Genomic DNA, 22,565 nt, shown 5'->3' with positions numbered 1-22,565 from the left:
AAATAATTTGACAATTGACACGAAAATTAAAAACTTTAATAAATTATTTATAATTCATGCTTGTCTAGTTGAATATGTATTGTCTCGCACGAGATAATTAACAGCATCTGGACATGAGGGCATGAATCAACGTGGGATACATTTTATCATTTATATATTTATCTTAAAACAATACTATTTAATATTATAACTCAATCACTAATAGGTCCAGATTCATCATTACAATAATGTCTAATGGCATATACAATCAAATATTAATTTATGAAATAATAATAATCAATAATAATTACTATTCATTTACTGACCGTAGAATTTATTTTATCATTTTTTGTTTTGGTTTTTAAAAATTTATAGAAGCAAGACTCATTCTTAAAACCTCTGGTTGATCAATACGCCAAAGAGGGTAAAGATAAAAAGGTGACGTTTGATGCGAACTTCTCTAAGCCGAACGCTAAACCTAAATGGTTCTTCCGTAAAGATGTATGTACTTATTTTAAATTTTAAACAACCCGCATGAAAATATCATATATGATAAACATATACTAAAAAGTATATGTTACAAATATAAATATATATGTGACAATACATAAAATCTTACATAGAAGTATATATAGATTTGGTCGATTTTACTATCTTTCAATATATGTCTTCTCTTGTATGATTTCATATATTCCCGTATAACTTCAATATATTATTTATATATTTGAAAACTTACAAGTTTAAATATATCAAAAAATAAATTTATTTATACATGGAAACAAATAAGAACACATATATATGATTCATTAATATATGGTTCCATATATGTACCACGTATTTAACTTTATATATTTTACGATGTATAGAACCATATGTCTTTGCATATATGTAAAAATAAATGAAATCTATTCTCTTCTCTCTCCCTCTCTCTCGTATAACATTCAAATATTGTGTTCAGAATATACATATAAGTGTGCTAGCTTACAAATCTACATAGATAAATATAAATATATGTAATACATATATGTAGTAACTTATATACTTACATATATGATTAATTATATTAAAACTTACGATATTATATATATAATGAGTTATATATGTCGTATACTACTTCCATATAGGTACAGATATAAGAAAATATGGTCCCACATTTATTATATATTTTTCCATATATATTTATCATACATGGTATTTTTATGCGGGAAAATAATAAACAATTATTCAAACTACTGCAATAATTAAATCCTTAGGAATTATTCCCATCATCGAAATATAAATTCAAAAATGAAGAGGATTCGTACCAACTTATTATTTCAACTCCTAAAGTTGAAGATACCGGTAAATATACAATTGACATCGGCGGAATATCGTGTACTGCTTTCTTGACCGTTGACGGTAAGTTCGATAAATTAATCTCTAGTATTTCAATTTTTATTAAAAAATTTCCTGCATCTGAACGTTTGATTTTTTTAGAACCCGATCCATCTTACACTTTTATCAAGCCGTTGTCGAAGGAAACGCAGGGTTACTCATTGCACGAAGCTTATATGGAGTGTACTTTGAGCTCGAATTTGGCTCAGGTCACTTGGTACAAAGGAAAAACAAAACTTGAGGTATATTTTATTTATTTCACTGCAAGTTGTTTATTTAATTAATCTTTTATTTCTGCTAATTAAGGATGGGGACATCTACAGTATCTCCAAAGACATGTCGGGTGTCTGTAGATTGACATTGAAAAATGCTAAATTGGAAGACAGTGGTGAATATAGTTGTAAAATAAGTAAACAGAATGAAAAGACCGAAACTACTCTTAAAATTATCGGTAAGAATTTTTCAAAAAAATTTTCTCGAACTCTGATTTGAGATCAAACTCGATTTTTCAATTTGGACACCGGTTAAATTAAAATTGTTTTTTCAGAGTATCCATACAAGTTTGTAAAAGTACTGAAAAGTCAAACGGCAGTTGAGAAAGACACAATTACGTTACTCTGCGAGCTTGATGACGCTGCTGGTGAAGTAAAATGGTTCAAAGGTGACCAAGAAGTCACTGGAGACAAGAGGTATTTATTTTCAAATACTGTAGCTCGTAATTAAATTTATTTTGCCTAAAAATTAGTAATTAACAATAAATTAAATGCAGAATTCAAATAAAAGTCGATGGACGGAAACGGAAACTCGTTATCAAAGATTGCAAAGTCACAGATGCTGGTCAATATTCGTGTGTTAGTAATGCCGACAAAACGGAAGCTGAAATTATTGTCAATTGTAAGTTTTTTTTTTTATATTAAAAAAACGTAAGTCTATAGTAATTTTCCACCATATCTGCACCGGAAGTTTAAGTTCCTGCCCTGTTTAGAAAGAAGAAAGTCTTCTTCTTCTCTTATGAGAAAACCAATGATAAAAATTAGCGCATGCGCCATTTCCTCAAACAAAAGGAAAAAATTAAAACTTTGAGGTACAGATCTGGTGAAAAATTTGCCTTTGGCTCGGGTAGGAAATTACACACGTAGGTTGGAATTTTCTACTTTCCTCCCTAGGTGTGTAATAGACTATTAGACTTGATGGAAACGAAACTAAAATTTTGTGATTGGATTTTAAATTTAGATTTGAACAGTTTCAACAAGAAATTAAAAGACACGACAGCCATCGAACGTGAGAAATGTGTCCTCGACATTGAACTCCAAGACCAAACGGCTTCAGCTGAGTGGCTGTTTAATGGAAAACCGATCGAAACGAACGACCGTATCGAGATAAAGAATCTTGGTGGCGGTAAGCATCAGTTGGTCTTCAACAAAGCCGAAATGACCGACGAGGGTGAAATCACCTGCAAGAGCGGCGAGCTTTCAAGCAGCTGTAAATTGTCAGTTCGTAAGGGTGAGAGTAAACCGATCGCTGAGATTCCTGACAAGGTAGAAGGACCTTGTTCAGCGCCGATTGTCTTCATTATTCCTTTCAAGATTGACGGAACTAAGCAGACTCCTGTTGAAGCAAAACTTATGAAAGACGGCAAAGTACTACCTCTAAAAGACGTGGAAGTCGTTGTAGGGGAAGACAAAATAACGTACAAGATAAAGAAACCGCAGCGCAATCAATCGGGCATCTACCAGGTCAACATCAGCAATGGACAGGGTGAAGAAGTTAAAGATGTCAATATAGTTATGCAAGACGTTCCTTCTCCTCCACGAGACGTCGACGTGTCTGAAGTATTCGCTACTTCTTGCGTCGTGTCTTTCAAACCTTCTGAAGACGAAGGAGGCTCACCGATCACCAAGTACGTGATCGAACGATTGGATATGAGCTTAAAGAACCAGTGGGACAGCGTGGGCGAGGTAATGCCTGGTGAGAAATGCGTCTACAAGGTCGAAGACCTTAAAGTTAAGAAAGAATACAAATTCCGTATTCGTGCTGTCAACAAAATTGGTACGAGTGAACCAGCACTCTTTGGCAAACCGGTGTTAGCTAAAGATCCGTGGGACGAACCTGGCAAGCCGGGCAATGTCGAAGTAGTCGATTGGGATGTAGATCACGCGGACTTGAAATGGACGAAACCTGATAGCGATGGAGGAGCTCCGATTACTGGTTACATCATTGAATACAAAGAAAAGTTCGGCAAGGAGTGGGTCAAAGGTAAAGAAATCGATGGCGATGTTACTTCAGGTACCATCGATGGACTGAAAGAAGGCACGCAGTATGAATTTAGAATTCGCGCGGTCAATAAAGCTGGCCCGGGTGAACCTTCAGACGCGACGAAGCCCATAATTGCTAAGTGCCGATTCGTCAAGCCATTTATTATTGGCGACCAATTAACTAATTTGGTGGTTAAAAAGGGACAAGTTATTAAATACGATATTAAGTATGGCGGCGAACCGGATCCTGAGGTCCACTGGTTCTTGGGCTCAAAGGAATTGGCTCAGGATTCTGCGGAGAGAATAACTATTGATAAGTATGAGCGAAATACTGTTTTGACAGTACGTAAAACTGTTCGGGCTGATTCTGGTAAATACAAACTGGTATTGAGCAATGGCTCAGGTGAGTGTGAAAGCGCAGCTGATGTCGTGGTGCTAGACAAACCCACACCACCAATGGGACCACTCGTCACTGAAGAAGTCCGCTCTGACCACGTCACCGTCAAATGGAAGCGGCCTCAAGACGATGGAGGAACTGACATAACGGGTTACACACTCGAAAAAATGGATTTGGACACCGGAAGATGGATCCCTGCTGGAGAAGTCGGTCCCGACAAAGACAGTTTTACCTTCCAAGGTCTTACGCCCAATAAAAAGTACAAATTCCGGGTCAAAGCTGTCAACAAAGAAGGTGAATCTGAGCCACTGGTTACTGACGAAGCTATCTTAGCTAAAAACCCATATGATGAGCCAGATAAACCCGGAAAGCCTGAGATATTTGACTATGACAACATGAGCGTGTCATTGAGATGGGCTAAGCCTGAGAAAGATGGTGGGCGGCCCATTACTCACTACGTTGTTGAAATGAAAGACAAATTCTCAGCTGACTGGACTGAAGTCATGAAGACCACAGACGCAACACCCGAAGCTAAAGTCGAAGGCTTAAAAGAGAAGATGGTCTATCAGTTTAGAGTACGTGCTGTCAACAAAGCTGGCTCTTCACAACCAAGTGAACCCACTGACAACCATATCTGTAAGCACAGAAACTTGAAACCGAGAATTGATCGTACAAATTTGAAATCGGTTGTTATCAAAGCCGGACGTACCCACAAATGGTCAGTGGATGTCATCGGTGAGCCTCCTCCAACTACCAACTGGATATGGAGAGACAACATCCCTCTGACTACGACAGAGCGCATAAAGATTGACAACGTTGAGTATCACACAGACTTTACGATTGTCAACGCGACACGCAAAGACACCGGAAAGTATACTCTGGTAGCTGAGAACATCAATGGGCGCGATGAGGAAGCTGTTGAACTGACCGTTTTGGGTAAACCTGATGCTCCTGGTGGTCCACTTGTGGTATCAGACGTGACCAGCACGAGCGCTAAAGTAAAATGGCAGAAACCTGAAGATGACGGCGGTGTTCCGATAAAAGAGTATGAAATCGAACGAATGGATACCAAAACCGGAAAATGGGTTCGCTGTGGTAAAGTACCAGGAAATTCAGACAAAATGGAATTTGATATCACGGGACTTAATCCTGGTAGTCAGTATATGTTCCGCGTGACAGCAGTTAATGATGAAGGCGATTCAGAACCATTGACAAGTGACAAACCAACATTGGCCAAGAATCCGTTCGACGAACCACACGCTCCAGGTACTCCGCTGATCACGGACTATGACAATGAATCAGTCAGTATCAAGTGGACGGCACCAGATTTCGATGGTGGATCTCCAATTGAAAAGTACATTATTGAGAAGAAAGACAGGTACAAGCCAGACTGGGAGAAGGCGATGGAAGTGCCAGCTAGTGAGGGATTGGCTGCGCGTGTTATGGGTCTAAAAGATCGTGCTGAGTATCAGTTCCGAGTTATTGCTGTTAATAAAGCTGGCGAATCGCCGCCTTCTGATGCTTCTAAGATGCAAATGGTCAAGCACAAAGCATGTAAGTATTGATAACTCATTAACAATAAATATAATTAGTGATGATAATGAAATTAATTGTATTTAATTTTCAGTGAAACCGAAAATTGACCGTACAAACTTGAAGCCAATAGTAGTAAGAGCCGGCAAAGCAATAAAGTATGATGTTGATGTCCGTGGAGAACCACCACCAGAAATCACTTGGTACCACAAGGATCAACTGGTAAAATCGGGTGGAAATATCGAGATCGTTAATGTTGATTATAATACCAAGCTCAGCATCAACGACTCTGTACGCAAAAATACTGGGGTTTGGAAAATTAAAGCAGTCAATGCTTCGGGAGAAGATGAAGCGGAGGTAGAAGTGACTGTTCTTTCGGCACCAGGTCAACCTAAAGGGCCACTCAAAGTGTCGGATGTTACTAAGAACGGATGTAAATTAAAGTGGGAGAAGCCAGAAGACGATGGTGGAAAACCGATTACTGGATACCAAGTCGAGAAGTTCGACAAGACAACAGGTCGCTGGGTTCCAGTCGGCCGGACTAATGATACGGAAATGGACGTCAAAGGTCTGACAGAGGGACACGAGTACGAATTCCGTGTGAAAGCTATCAATGACGAAGGAGAATCTGAGCCTCTTAACACATCCGGTGGTATTGTTGCTAAAAATCCATTTGATTTGGCTGGCAGACCTGGAGTCCCGGAACTCGAAGACTGGGATGTCGATAGAGTTGATTTGAAGTGGGCGCCACCCAAAACCGATGGAGGCGCTCCTATTACTGGATACATCATTGAAAAGAAGGAGAAATTTTCAACGCACTGGGAAGAAGCTACGGAAACTCGTTCACCTGAGCCTAAAGGACGCGTTACGGGATTGAAAAAAGGTTCAACTTATCAGTTCCGTGTACGTGCTGTCAACAAAGCCGGCCCTTCAGAGCCCAGTGATCCTACTAAACCTCATGTTGCTAAAGCGCGTTATCTCAAGCCGCACATTAATCGTGACAAATTGCAAATGATCAAAGTACGTGCTGGTCAACACGTAAAGTTGGAAGTTGATGTTGAGGGTGAACCTCCTCCAACGATAACTTGGGCACGTGGCAGTTTAGTTCTCGAAAATACACCGGATTTGAAAATCGAGAATGAAGATTACTTGACTAAGCTCAATTTATCTCACACGAGTCGTAAGGATACGGGTAAATATACTATCACGGCTGTCAATGATTCTGGTCGCGATGAAGCTGAAGTGGAGATAATTATATTGGATAAACCTGGAAAACCGGAAGGGCCTCTGGAGGTAGTAGATGTCCACAAAGAAGGCTGCAAATTGAAGTGGAAGAAACCTAAAGACGATGGTGGTCTACCGTTATCGAGTTACATCGTCGAAAAAATGGATCTGGTGTCCGGAAGATGGGTCCCAGCTGGTGTTGTAGATCCTGAGAAAACTGAGCACGTTCTAACTGGATTGGAACCTGGACACAAGTACGAGTTTCGCGTAAAAGCTGTCAATGAAGAGGGCGAATCAGAGCCACTTAATTCAGAAGGCGCTATTGTTGCCAAAAATCCGTTCGATCCACCAGGTGCTCCTGGTCTACCAGAAATCAATGACTGGTCCGAGAACACAGTCACCTTGAAATGGGAACCACCGATGCGTGATGGCGGTGCTCCGATAACTGGATACATTATCGAAATGAAAGAGAAATTCGATACGAGTTTTACCAAAGTCGTTGAAACGTCTGGACCTAAATGTGAAGGTATAGTCCCACGATTAGTCGAGGGTAATCAGTATCAATTCCGAGTGCGTGCTGTAAACAAAGCAGGACCTGGTGAACCCAGCGAAGCGACCAATCCGCATACTGCCAAAGCGCGATGGTTGAAGCCGCACATCGATCGTACCAGTCTCCAACCGATGACAGTGAAAGTCGGACTGACTATCAGCTTAAATGTCAACATAATTGGTGAACCTCCTCCAATAGTAAACTGGTTCTTCAAAGACACTCAGTTGAAAACAGACGATATTTACCGTATCGACAACATCGATTACAATACAAAGTTCTTTGTAATGAAAGCCAAGCGTAAGCATACTGGCAAATATACGATTCGAGCGACAAATGAAGTGGGTGAAGACGAAGCAGACATTGAAATTACTGTTGTCGGTAAACCAACGAAGCCCAAAGGACCGCTCAGTGTTACTGACGTTACTAAACATGGTTGCAAATTGAAGTGGCATCGACCGGATGATGACGGCGGTTGTCCAATCGAATACTACGAAATTGAAAAACTCGATCCGCTGTCAGGCGCATGGGTTCCGTGCGCTCGTTCCACTGAACCTGAAGCCAATATTACTGGATTACTTGAGGGTAAACCTTACAAGTTCCGCGTGAAAGCGGTTAACAAAGAGGGTGACTCTGAAGAATTAGAAGCAGATAAATCAATAATTGCTAAAAATCCATTCAACGAACCCAGTAAACCAGGACGCCCTGAACTCAAAGACTGGGACAGAGATTTCGTTGATTTGTCTTGGACTCCGCCGGAAGACGATGGTGGAGCGGTGATTGAAAAATATATCGTACAAATGCGCGACAAAGATGGAAGACAGTGGGTCGATGCCGCGATGGTCGTGGGCGATAGAACTAATGCCAAAGTAACTGAAGGAATCGAACCGGGACATGAATATGAATTCCGTGTTGTGGCAGTCAATCGCGCTGGACCCAGTGAACCCAGTGATGTCTCCAAGAGTGTTGTGGCCAAACCAAGATTCTTGGCTCCACGAATTGATAGGAAGAATCTCGGAAAGAAGACCTTGCGCATTGGACAAATGCTACGTCTTGAAGCTGACATCAAAGGCGAACCGCCACCAAAAGTTACCTGGCAGTACAAAGACACGATCCTGAAGCCAATGGATCGTTTGAAGATCGACAATGAAGAATATCATACATTGTTTATTCTCAATAAACTTAAGAGAGCTGACACAGGAACTTACACCGTGACGGCGGTCAATGACAGCGGAACTGATAAAGTTGACATAGAATTAATAGTCCTCAGTAAACCAACGAAACCCAAAGGGCCGCTAGATGTGTCTGATGTCACTGCAGAAGGATGTAAGTTGAAATGGAATGCACCGGAAGATGACGGAGGTGAACCAATCGATCATTATATCGTTGAACGAATGGATGTAGACACTGGAAGATGGGTTCCCTGTGCCACGAGCAAAACACCCGAGGCTGAAATTGGCGGATTGAATGAAGGCAAAGATTACATGTTCCGAGTGAAAGCTGTCAATGCTGAAGGTGACTCAGAGCCTTTGGAAACCGACCTTCCCACTACAGCTAAGAATCCCTTCAAAGAGCCTGATCCTCCGGGCAAACCTGAGCTCAAGGATTGGGACAAACGGCACGTGGTGCTCAAGTGGAAGCCACCTAAGCGCGATGGTGGAGCGCCAATTGAAAAATACATTATCGAAAAGAAAGATATGTATGGAAAGTGGCAGAAAGCAACTGAAGTACCTGGTGATAAGACTCAGGGTACGGTTGAAGATTTAACCGAAGGACAAAAGTACCAGTTCCGAATTAAAGCTGTTAACAAAGGCGGTGTTAGCCAGCCGAGTGACCCTAGCGACATTCTAACGGCCAAGGACAGATTTGCTGCGCCACGAATCGACCGTACCAACCTCCGCGATCTTACTATCAAAGCTGGTAATCATATCAAACTGGATGTTAAAGTTTCCGGTGAACCTCCGCCATCTAAAATCTGGTGGCACAATAAAGTCCGTCAGGAAGACGGGGTCACTGTTACAATTGAAACCGAAGATTACCGCACCAAATTCATTGTGTCCTCGGCTACGAGAGCTAACTGTGGAACTCTGACTCTCAAAGCGGAAAACGACTCGGGCAAAGACGAGGCTTCCATCGAAATTTTGGTGCTGGACAAACCCGCCAAACCCGAGGGACCACTTAAAGTCAGCGATATCCACAAAGAAGGATGCAAACTCAAGTGGAATCCACCTCTTGATGACGGTGGTGTTCCAATCGAGCACTACATTGTGGAAAAAATGGACACGGAAACCGGCAGATGGATACCCGTTGGGCGAACCAAGGATAATAATTTCGAAGTTGAGAATTTGGTTCCCGGTCAAGAGTATAAATTCCGTGTGGCTGCGGTCAATGCCGAAGGAGAGTCGGAACCATTAGTAACCGACCACAGCATCGTGGCCAAAAATCCATTTGGTAATTTGATAATATATTTTTTTTCTCATTAATTTCCAAGTCCAGGTGACGTTAATTGATCAATCCTAACTTTTAATTACTTATATAGATGAGCCAGGTGCACCAGGTAGACCAGAGGCTACCGACTGGGACAAAGATCACGTTGACCTCAGATGGACTCCACCGTTACAAGACGGCGGATCTCCAATCACTGGTTACATGATCGAGAAACGCGAGAAAGGCTCACCCAAGTGGACGAAGGCTTGCGAAACAAACAGTCCTGACTGCAAAGGACGTGCGGAAAATCTTGATGAAGGTGTCGAATATGAATTCAGAGTAAGAGCTATCAATGCTGCCGGACCAGGCGAACCCTCCGACGCAAGTAAATCTATCGTAGCTAAAAGTCGCAGAGGTAATTAACTATTTTAGCTAAAAATAATTACATCATTCGTCAATTAAATAATTAATGGTGAATTTTATGTTTTTCAGTGCCACCTAAAATCGACAGACGTAATCTACGCGATGTCAACATTCGCGAAGGCGAGCGCTTCCACTTTGACGTTAAAGTTATCGGTGAGCCAGCTCCTGAAGTCACCTGGGTTATCAATGACAAGAACATTCACATAACGACACACCGCCGTGTTGTTAATGAGCCGAATAATACTAAATTCTTCAACGACAAAGCAGAACGCAAAGACACGGGAATTTATAAAATTACGGCGGTCAATCAGTTCGGTAGCGACACTGCTGAAGTTGAGGTCACTGTTGTCTGTGAGTAAAAATTAACAAATTTATTTATTTAATAATTAATTATTATTGTTGTTTATTTGATAATGACTTGGACAATAATAGAGTTAAAGAGGGTTAAGGACAAGCGATTACGTAATTAATTTATTGCGAACTAATGATAATTTCGGCATCAATTCAAGTGCATACGCTAGAGATATTAACAATTGATTTTGCTTGATCATCAATAGACTGTTGAAGAGTTTGATCGCGAAAAGTTCTTGACGTTTCATATGGCGCCCAGAGATTTGGGACTCGGTCTGTTTTGTCTTAACTTCCAATAAATTTATTAATTGTCTTAATAATTTAATAACTAGTGGTTCTAATTTTAAAAAATATGTGAGGTAAATTTGTTTGAATAAAAATATTTCTGTGATTTTTAGCAAAACCAGCGAAGCCCGAGGGACCTCTCGACGTGTCGGATATCCACAAAGACGGATGCACTTTGAAATGGAGAAAACCAAAAGACGACGGTGGAGAGCCGATCGAAGGATATCTTGTGGAGAAATACGACCCAGAAACTGGCGTTTGGTTGCCAGTTGGCAAATGTGCCGGCACTGAGATGAAGGTTGATGGCTTGACCCCGGGTCATGAGTACAAATTCCGCGTAAAAGCCATCAATTCTGAAGGAGAATCTGAGCCACTGGAAACTTATGGATCCATTATTGCCAAAGATCCATTCAGTAAGTCTGTTTGCTTTAATTTTTTTCAAAAATCGTGACAAAATTTATAATCCTGTTATTATTTGTGATTGCAGCTGTACCATCGGCACCTGGTGCTCCAGAGCCTACAGACTGGTCAGCAAACACGGTCGACTTGACCTGGCGAGAGCCTTTCTCCAATGGAGGATCACCAATCACTGGGTACATTATCGAGAAGAAAGACAAATACAGCGCGATGTGGGAAAAGGCTTTGGAATTGACTGAGCCATCAACCGAAGCGCATCTTACGGGACTTATTGAAGGCAATGAGTACCAGTTCCGTGTGATTGCTGTTAATAAAGCCGGACAGTCAGAACCTGGAGATGTCAGCAAGACCTTCCTTGCTAAGCCACGCTTCCGTAAGTATCAATGATAGTTTTTAAAAATTATCCAAGGAAAATAAATGAACGTTTTTGAATTAATTATTGATGACATTTTTATAGTGGCACCAAAGATCGACCGAAGACATCTGAGGGACGTGACTCTGTCTGCGGGTTCAACACTCAAGTTTGACGCAAATATCATCGGTGAGCCAGCACCACACGTAGACTGGCGTTGCTCATCAATACCAATTGTAAATGGAAAGACTGTTACGCTTGAAAATCCACCCTACAGTACGAAATTAGTCATTAGACCAGTAGTTCGCGGTAATACGGGCGAGTATGTTGTTACGGCAACAAACACATCTGGTAAAGACAGCGTGACAATAAATGTAGTTGTCACTGACAAGCCATCGGCGCCTGAAGGTCCATTGGAGATCTCGGATGTGCACAAAGAAGGCTGCAAACTGAAATGGAAACGTCCACTTGATGATGGCGGTACACCTGTCGAATACTATCAAGTTGAGAAGATGGATCCGGATACTGGTTGTTGGATACCTTGTGGACGCTCAACCGAACCTTCTGCAGATGTAGTTGGTCTGACTCCAGGCAAAGAATACAAGTTCCGGGTATCTGCTGTCAATGCTGAAGGTGAATCAGAGCCATTGACCGCCGAAGAAAGTATCATCGCCAAAAATCCATTTGACGAACCTGGCAAACCGGGAGATCTTAAAGCCACTGATTGGGACCGAGATCATGTGGACCTGGAATGGAAACCTCCGCTAGAAGATGGCGGGTCACCGATTACTGGTTACGTTATCGAGAAGAAAGACAAGTATGGCGACTGGGAGAAGGCTTTAGAAGTACCTGCGGAGATGACTTTCGCAACGGTACCAGATTTGATTGAAGGACAACCGTATGAATTCCGTGTTCGCGCTGTCAATGCAGCCGGACCTGGTGAACCTTCAAATGCAACTCCTACGATTATTGCCAAGCCACGCAATCAACCACCGATGATTGACCGCACAAATCTCGAAGATATTAAAATTAAGGCAGGACAGAACTTTAGCTTTGATGTTAAAGTTACTGGTGAACCGCCGCCAACGACCACGTGGTTGCTGAACAATAGAGAAGTATTCCCGTCTGATCGTATCAAGATTAAAAATGTTGACTACAATACTAACTTGGGAGTACGAATGGCGACGAGAGCTGACTCGGGCAGATATACCATCAGTGCTCAGAATACCAGCGGCAAAGACACAGCTACTGTCAAGGTAACGGTGCTGGACAGACCTGGAACACCAGAAGGACCGCTCAGAGCCTCAGATATTCATGCTGAGGGATGTACTTTGACGTGGAATCCACCAGAAGATGATGGTGGACAGCCTATTGAGTGCTACGTCGTTGAAAAAATGGATGACGCTACTGGACGATGGGTTCCGGCAGGTCAAACTGACGGAGCTGATACTAGTTTACAGGTTGACGGACTAACGCCCAAACACAAGTACAAGTTCCGAGTACGCGCAGTTAATAAACAGGGTAAATCAGATCCATTGACGATGACACAGAATATTGAGGCGAAGAATCCGTTTGACGAACCGGGCAAACCTGGAACACCGAAGATTGTCGATTACGATCGCGACTTTGTTGAGTTGGCTTGGAGCCGTCCAGTTGAAGACGGTGGATCACCGATCACTGGTTACATCATCGAGAAGAAGGATAAATTCAATCCCAATTGGGAAGAATGTGCTAAAGTTGAAGGGGACGTTACTAGCGGACGTGTTCCTGATCTTATTGAAGGTACACCATATGAATTCCGCATACGGGCTGTCAACAAAGGTGGACCAGGTATTGCTTCAGACCCGACAAGTCCCCACATTGCCAGACCAAAGAACTTGCCACCTAGAATTGACCGCAAGTACATGCTGGATGTTAAAGTTAAAGCCGGAGCATTCTTTGACTTTGATGTACCGGTTATTGGCGAACCGCCACCAACCAAAGAGTGGAATTTGAAAGGCAATACTGTCTCCAATGACGACCGTATAAAAATTACCAACACGGATTACAACACAAAGGTGCGTTTCATGGACGCGAGACGTGCTGATACGGGTACATACACATTGACAGTCAAGAATGTCAATGGAGTAGACAGCGCAACATTGGAAGTAGTTGTTATGGATGTGCCATCGCCTCCAGAGGGTCCTCTTAAAATTGAAAACGTCACGAGACACGGCTGCTCGCTTAGCTGGCGACTACCACGTGACGACGGTGGATCTGAAATCCTTCACTACACCATCGAGAAAATGGACTCGGAGAGTATGCGATGGGTGCCCGCAGCCGAATCTGAGATTTGTGCCTGGAAAGTCGACCATTTGATTGAAGGACATCAGTACACTTTCCGCGTCCGTGCAGTCAACAAGATTGGTGAGTCTTTACCACTGACCGGTCTCGATGAAATCACAGCCAAAGATCCATTTGGCAAACCCGACAAACCTGGACAACCAGTTGCCACAGACTGGGACAAAGACCATGTGGATCTTCAATGGACGCCACCGAAAAAAGATGGTGGATCGCCAATTACTGGTTACATTATTGAGAAACGTCCTCGGTTTGGACAATGGGAGAAAGCCATTGAAGTAACAGGCAAAGATTGCACCGCGCGTGTTCCGGATCTCACTGAAGGTCAGGAATATGAATTCCGTGTGATTGCAGTCAATCAAGGCGGACAAGGTGAACCTTCAGAAGCATCAGCGCCTGTTATCACTAAACCGCGTTTCCAAAGACCGACATTCGATAAAATGTTGATGCGTGATTTGACAGTTCGTGCTGGTCAGAAAATATGCTGGGATCTTCCTATTGAGGCAGCACCAAAACCTACTGCCTACTGGACTCTTAATGGTAAACCCATTGAACAAGATGCTCGTCATGAAATATTTACCACGACAACGAATACAACCTTTGAAATCCCATTCTCAGTACGCGCTGATGCTGGTCGTTACACTTTGACTCTAGTAAACGACGTAGGAAAAATGTCAGCAAGTGCTCATGTTACGGTACTAGATCGTCCTTCGCCACCAGAGAAACCGTTGGTTGTCAGTAATATATGTAAAGACAGCTGTCATTTGTCATGGCAACTGCCACTCGATGACGGCGGCAGCCCAATTCTCCATTACATCGTCGAGAAGATGGATGTGTCACGTGGTACCTGGTCTGATGCAGGTATGGCGATGACACTGAACCATGAAGTCTTCAGACTGACTCATCGTAAAGAGTACTACTTCCGTGTTAAGGCAGTAAACAATGTCGGGGAATCAGATCCACTTGAAACGACCCGCAGTATTGTTGCTAAGAACGAATTTGATGAGCCTGATGCACCTGGCAAGCCAGTTATCACAGACTGGGATAAAGATCATGTGGATCTTAGCTGGCCGGCACCTGAAAATAACGGCGGATCGCCCATCACCGGCTACATTGTCCAGAAGAAAGAAAAGGGCAGCCCTTACTGGATTAACGCAGTGCATGTTCCCAATGATAAAACTAGCGCAACTGCTCCAGATCTTACCGAAGGAATGGAGTATGAATTTAGAGTAATTGCTGTCAATGCAGCGGGACAATCAGAACCGTCAGAACCTAGCGACGCAATAATTGCAAAGAGCCGTCATCTTGCTCCGAAAATTAAGACGCCAATGGAAGACATTCGTATTAAAGCTGGATTGGTCTTCCACGTGGACATTGACTTCATCGGCGAACCAGCACCTGAAGTCACTTGGACTCTGAACAAAAAAGCACTTCAGACAAATGAACGAACGACAATTACGTCAATTGGTTATCATACTATTGTACACACAGTCAACGCACAACGCGCTGATTCAGGTCCCTACCATCTGATGCTGAAGAATGACAGTGGTACAGACGAAGGCAGCTTCAATCTAATTGTCCTCGACCGTCCCGGTCCACCTGAAGGTCCTCTAGAATATGAAGAAATAACCAGCCAATCAGTCACTTTGTCCTGGAAACCACCGAAAGACAATGGTGGCAGTGAAATCACTGGATACGTTATTGAGAAACGCGATCTCACTCATGGAGGTGGCTGGGTACCAGCAGTTGCTCATGTCAGTCCAACTCAGACACACGCGACAGTTCCACGTTTGATGGAAGGTTCCAAGTATGAGTTCCGCGTGTCTGCTGAAAACTTGCAAGGTCGCTCAGATCCACTGAAAACAGATCGCGCTATTGTGGCGAAGAATCAATTCGTCGTCCCTGGACAACCAGGTAAGCCTGAGTGCCTTGACGCCAGCAAAGATCACATCCACATCAAATGGACACCACCAATTAGCAACGGAGGATCATCGATCCTTGGTTACGAGATTGAAAGACGTGACCGTGCTACCGGACGCTGGATAAGAATAAACAAAGAATTAGTCAAAGGACCGGACTATCTTGATGAACATGTAGCTGAAGGTCATCAGTACGAATACCGTGTATCAGCAGTGAATGCCGCTGGAGCAGGAAAACCAAGTGACGCATCTAATGTCTTTGCTGCTCGACCAATGAAAGAGAAACCTAAGCTCCATCTTGATGCTCTTCTTGGTCGGAAGATTCGTGTACGTGCTGGTGAACCAATACACGTTGATATTCCTATCTCTGGAGCACCACCTCCACGTGTTTCATGGCACAAAGACGGTGGCGCACTTGCTGATAACTGGCGTATATCCACGCAAACCAAGAGCGAACACACTGTTCTGCTTATTGAAAAATCAACGCGCGAAGATGCTGGATTCTATACTGTTGAAGCTACAAACGAATTCGGTACTGATATGGCTGACATCCAAGTGATTGTCGTAGACAAACCTGATCCTCCGAAAGGGCCACTTCTATACTCAGGAACCAATCACGAGTCAGTATCTCTGTCATGGAGTCCACCTGACGATAACGGTGGAGCAGAAATTACCAATTACATCGTTGAAATTTGTGACTTTGGTTCGGACAATTGGAGACAAGTACCAGGCTTCTGTCCCACTTGTCACTTTACCGCACGTGGCCTTCAGGAAGGCCGTCGCTACGTATTCCGAGTACGTGCTGAGAACCTCTACGGAGTTTCAGAGCCACTAGATGGCAAACCTGTGGTAGCTAAGAGTCCATTCGACCCTCCAGGACCACCAAGTCAACCAGAAATTCTTGGTTACACTCCGAACACATGTACACTCACATGGAATCCACCTGAAAACACTGGCGGCAAGCCTATTACTGGCTACTATGTGGAGAAACGCGAACGAGGAGGCGAATGGCTCAAGGTCAATAATTACGCGACACCTAACACAACATTCTCCGTACAAGATCTCCATGAAGGCGGTCGCTATGAATTCCGTGTGATTGCTGTCAATGAAGCAGGCCCAGGTGATCCAAGCAGAGCAACTGAACCAATTGTTGCTGGACATCAACGCTTACGACCTGACGCACCAGAACAGCCCAACGCAGATCGTGTCACCAAGGACTCAGTCACTTTGTCATGGCGGCCACCAAGAAATGACGGTGGTGCTAAGATACGTGGCTACTATATTCAATCAAAGAGGAAGGACGAATCAGACTGGTCAGATGTTAATGGAGCTCCTATTTCTGGACTAATTTACACTGTACCCAAGCTAAGACTCGGTGATGAATATCAATTCCGTGTAATAGCTATGAATGATGTTGGCAAGAGTGAACCGAGTCGTCCGACCAACCCCATTACCATTGAAGAGCAGCCCAACAAACCGATCATGGACTTGGGAGGCGTACGCGACATTACAGTACGCGCTGGAGAAGATTTCAGTATCCACGTGCCATACGTTGGTTTCCCAAGACCAACAGCTGCTTGGTTTGCCAATGATGTCGTGTTGGATGAAACAGACAAACGAGTTCATCAACAACTTGGCGATGACTACGCCAGTATCGTCGTCAAAAATTCACGGCGCTCTGACGGAGGGCAATACCGTCTCCAGCTGCGTAATTCATCTGGTTTTGACACAGCAACTGTCAATGTTCGCGTGTTGGATCGTCCAAGTCCACCACAGAATCTACGAGCCGACGAATTTGCCGGTGACGCACTCACGCTGTACTGGAACCCGCCTAAAGACAACGGCGGTGCTGATATCACAAACTACGTGATTGAGAAACGCGAAGGTAGAGCTCAGACATGGACGAAAATCAGTGGCTACGTTACAGCGCCATTTGTTCGTGTACGTAATCTCAATATCGGCCAGGAGTACGAGTTCCGTGTGATGGCAGAAAATCAGTACGGGACTTCAGATCCAGTTGAAACAAAAGAACCTATCAAAGCACGTTATCCATTTGATCCACCAAGCGCACCGGGTGTTCCTCAAGGTGTTGAGACAACTGAAGACAGTATTACTATCACATGGTCTCGTCCACGTAGCGATGGAGGATCACCGATCACCGGTTATATTATTGAGAAACGTTTGCTGAGTGAAGACAAATGGATCAAAGCAACACCAGCGCGTATTCCCGACACAACATACAAAGTAGGCGGACTTATCGAGAATCACGACTACGAGTTCCGTGTGGCGGCAGTCAATGCTGCTGGACAAGGCCCATGGAGCATGAGCTCAGACGCAATTCGTGCAGCAGCTCCACAATTCGCCCCGAAGATTACCAGTGACTTGAGCATTCGTGATATGACGGTAATTGCTGGAGAACATTTCACTATCACAGTTCCGTACACTGCCAATCCAAGACCTAAACCTAACTGGTCAATCAATGGCGAAGAAGTCCTTCAAGATGACAGAATCAAGTTCGAGACCACTGACATTGCTTCGCAATTCATTAACCGCAAGGCCAAGAGAAGTGATACCGGCTGCTACACCATTCAACTCTCCAATATTATTGGAACAGACTCAGCTTCATGCAGAGTTCTGGTTGTTGACAAACCATCTCATCCTCTCGGACCACTCGATGTATCTGATATCACTCCCGAGACATGCACATTGTCATGGAAACCACCGTTTGATGATGGCGGTTCACCAGTTACCAACTACGTTGTCGAAAAATTGGACCCTGGCGGTTACTGGGTAAAATTAAGCAGCTTCGTACGTAACACCCACTACGAAGTGATGGGTCTTGAACCCAACCGGAAATTCAATTTCCGTGTGCGTGCTGAAAATCAGTACGGAGTATCAGAGCCCCTTGTTGGTGATGAACCAATTATGGCTAAATTCCAATTCAACGTACCCGAGCCACCAGGTCAACCACGTGTCATTGACTGGGACACCGACAGCATCACAATATCATGGGACAAACCAGTCTCAGACGGTGGATCACGCATCCAGGGCTACAAAGTTGAGTATCGTGATCCAACAGATGGCAGCCACTGGCGCATAGCCAATGACTATCTCGTCAAAGACACCCATTACATTTGCTACGGATTGGCCCGTGGTCAAGAATATGAATTCCGTGTTCGTGCACAAAATGCCGCTGGACTCAGCAAACCCAGTCCACCATCCATACAATTTAAATTACGTAGCAAATTCAACGTACCCTCACCACCTGGTACTCCTCAGGTTATCAAAGTCGGTAAGAATTACGTCGACTTACGCTGGGAAGCACCAACATCAGACGGTGGAAGCCGAATCACTGGTTATGTCATTGAGAAACGTGAGATTGGATCGGCAATGTGGTTGAAGTGCAATGATTACAACGTAGTAGATTTAGATTACACGGTGATGCATTTGATCGAAAGAGGTGACTATGAATTCCGAGTGTTTGCTGTCAATGCTGCAGGCAGATCAGAGCCAAGCTCATGCACGACACCCGTTAAAGTCTGTGAAGTTGAAGGTGGCGAGAAACCCGAGTTCACTAAACCACTACCAATCAGTCAAGGTGTTCCACTGGGCAAGACCTATGTCTTGGAGTGCGAGGCAACTGGTAAACCAATGCCGACTCCTAGATGGCTGCGCAATGGACGTGAAATCACAATGGGCGGACGATTTAGATCTGAAACACGTGATGACGGTCTATTTAGATTGGTCATATCAGAAGTATGGGAAGCTGACAGCGGTGATTACAGTTGTCAAGCTGCTAATCCATTGGGAATTGCTACGACAACAATGAGACTGAAGATCGGAACGCCACCGAAGATTGAACGTATGCCGAGTGCGCTTTATCTGCCAGAGAAAGACAACACGAAGATCAAGATCTTCTACAGCGGAGATCAGCCAATGGACGTGATGCTGAAGAAGGATGGATCCAGGGTAATTGAATCACCGCACATCAAATACACAATCTTTGACGAGTACTTGATTATTTTCATCAAAGACATTAATCGTGAAGATGAAGGTGTCTATGAGTTGTCTATCAGCAATGACAGCGGCAGTGTAAGTGGGTCATTCACTGCCCACGTCACCGGACCACCTGGACCACCAGTAGGACCACTGGAAGCTTCTGACATTGATAAGCACACATGTACACTCGCTTGGCATCCGCCCAAGACAGACGGCGGTCTTCGTGTAACTCACTACGTCGTAGAACGACGTGATGTTACACAAGGACACTGGTTAACCATCTCCAGCAGTGTGAAAGACACCACGTTCACTGTCCAAGGACTAACAGAAGGTCACGAGTACATGTTCCGCGTGATGGCTGTCAATGACAACGGAATGGGTCCAGCTTTGGAAGGTACAAATCCCGTCAAAGCCAAAGCACTATTCGATCGCCCAGGACCACCCGGTACACCCAAAGTTTTGGAGATTGGAGGCGACTTTGTCAACTTGTCTTGGACTAAACCAGAGACTGATGGAGGCGCTAGAATTCAAGGCTACTGGATTGACAAACGCGAATCGGGAACAATGGCTTGGCAACGTGTTAACATCCTCATTTGCCCTACGACTCAGATAAACGTCAGCAATCTAATTGAAGGTCGTCAGTACGAATTCCGTGTGTTTGCACAAAATCAAGCGGGACTCAGTACAGAATCAACTGCCTCTACCTCAGTGAAGATTGTTGATCCACAAGTCGCTAAACCTCCAGAGATAATTAAGGGTCTGAAGAACGTCAACTGCGCCCAGAATGCCAATGCAACATTCAAGTGTATTATCTCAGGTACACCCGCGCCTAATATTACTTGGTACAAAGGAGCTCGTGAGCTACAGAACAGCAGCCGTTACCAGATATACTCTGAGAGCGACTGTCATACTCTGGTGATCCAAGATGTCTTTGGTGAGGACGCAGACGAGTATATCTGCCGTGCATCCAACAAAGGCGGTCACAAATCGACTAAAGGCGAACTATTTATCATGACACCACCAAAACTTAATGTTCCTCCGCGATTCCGCGACACTGCGTTCTTCGACAAGGGCGTGAATGTCGTAATCAAAATTCCATTCACTGGATTCCCCAAACCCAAGATCACTTGGATACGCGAAGGTGAGACTATCGAGTCAGGTGGTCACTATCACGTGGAACTGAAAGAACGTCATGCAATCTTGACTATCAGAGATGGTAATCGCATTGATTCAGGCCCGTACCGCATTACAGCTGAAAATGAACTAGGACAAGACTCAGCCATAATTAAAATTCAGATCAGTGATCGTCCTGACCCACCACGATTCCCAGTTATTGACAATATCGGCCACGATTCACTTGCATTGACATGGAAGCCTCCGATATGGGACGGCGGTAGCAACATTACGAACTACGTTATTGAAAAACGTGAAGCTCCGATGACCAGCTGGATCCGTTGTGGCATGACGCGATTCACCAGCTTCGCAGTACAAGATCTAAGCCCTGGTCACCAGTATGACTTCCGCGTATGCGCAGAGAACGTTTACGGGCGTTCAGACCCAAGTGAGGTGACGCCTCTGATCACCACGAAAGGCGCAAAGGCAAAACCACCCCAGAAACGGGAAGTACGTTACGACGAAAGTGGAAAGAAGATCCGCGGCAGCAGTGACGAAAAAGTACGCGACTATGATCAGTATGTCTTTGACGTCTACAGCAAATACGTGCCCCAGCCTGTGGAAATAAAGACAATGTCAGTCTACGACAAGTACGACATACTTGAAGAAATCGGTACCGGTGCTTTCGGTGTCGTTCATCGTTGCCGCGAACGTGCCACCGGCAACATATTTGCCGCTAAATTTATCCCCGTGTCACACATTATGGAGAAGGAATTAATCAGAAAGGAAATAGATATTATGAACCAATTACATCATCCCAAATTAATAAACTTACACGATGCATTTGAAGATGACGATGAAATGATACTGATCTTTGAATTTTTGTCGGGCGGAGAATTATTCGAGCGAATAACTGCCGAAGGCTACACAATGTCTGAAGCCGAAGTTATAAATTACATGAGACAGATTTGCGAGGGCATCAAACACATGCACGAGAAGAATATCATCCATTTAGACATTAAGCCAGAAAATATCATGTGTCAAATGAGAAACAGTACAAATGTTAAGCTCATTGACTTCGGCTTAGCCACCAAATTAGACCCCAACGAAGTTGTCAAGATCAGCACAGGAACTGCCGAATTCGCGGCGCCCGAAATCGTCGAACGCGAACCCGTCGGTTTCTACACAGACATGTGGGCTTGTGGTGTCCTTGCTTACGTATTACTCAGCGGTCTGTCGCCATTCGCTGGAGACAATGACATAGAAACATTGAAGAATGTAAAGGCATGCGACTGGGACTTTGACGAAGAGGCATTCAGACACGTGTCCGATGAGGGCAAAGACTTTATCCGTAGACTACTGATTAAGAATAAAGAAAAACGTATGACTGCACATGAATGTCTGTTGCACTCCTGGTTGACTGGTGACCACAGTGATTTGACTGGCAGAATCGCCAGCAGTCGTTACATCCGGTTCCGTGATAGATTACGTGCTAAATACGAAGACTGGGAGAAATATGTTCTGCCAATTGGACGGCTGGCAGAGTACTCGTCGCTTAGAAAATTACTTATCGAAAAATACAAAATTTACGACTCGACCTTCGGTAAGTTTATTTCATTTTCTCTACAAC

At 44.0% G+C, this 22,565-nt stretch overlaps 1 protein-coding gene across 19 annotated transcripts in view; it reads left to right on the top strand.

Annotated features, from left to right (window-relative positions):
- Positions 1 to 22,565, top strand: part of LOC130666522 (twitchin) — a 59,016-nt gene that overhangs the window by 32,382 nt on the left and 4,069 nt on the right. For all 19 annotated transcript variants that reach the window (XM_057467601.1, XM_057467603.1, XM_057467607.1 and 16 more), the window contains 13 exons: positions 355 to 480; positions 1,233 to 1,377; positions 1,456 to 1,595; positions 1,660 to 1,804; positions 1,901 to 2,042; positions 2,123 to 2,247; positions 2,587 to 5,559; positions 5,633 to 9,760; positions 9,849 to 10,151; positions 10,229 to 10,510; positions 10,909 to 11,208; positions 11,283 to 11,585; positions 11,670 to 22,538. In XM_057467601.1, coding sequence (XP_057323584.1) covers positions 355 to 480; positions 1,233 to 1,377; positions 1,456 to 1,595; positions 1,660 to 1,804; positions 1,901 to 2,042; positions 2,123 to 2,247; positions 2,587 to 5,559; positions 5,633 to 9,760; positions 9,849 to 10,151; positions 10,229 to 10,510; positions 10,909 to 11,208; positions 11,283 to 11,585; positions 11,670 to 22,538 — 19,981 coding nt within the window. The remainder of the gene's footprint in view (positions 1 to 354; positions 481 to 1,232; positions 1,378 to 1,455; positions 1,596 to 1,659; positions 1,805 to 1,900; positions 2,043 to 2,122; positions 2,248 to 2,586; positions 5,560 to 5,632; positions 9,761 to 9,848; positions 10,152 to 10,228; positions 10,511 to 10,908; positions 11,209 to 11,282; positions 11,586 to 11,669; positions 22,539 to 22,565) is intronic.

This window comes from Microplitis mediator, chromosome 4 (genome assembly GCF_029852145.1).
Source record: "Microplitis mediator isolate UGA2020A chromosome 4, iyMicMedi2.1, whole genome shotgun sequence".
Taxonomy (NCBI): domain Eukaryota; kingdom Metazoa; phylum Arthropoda; class Insecta; order Hymenoptera; family Braconidae; genus Microplitis; species Microplitis mediator.
Note: the sequence above shows the minus strand (reverse complement) of the source record. Positions and strands in the feature narration are given on the sequence as shown.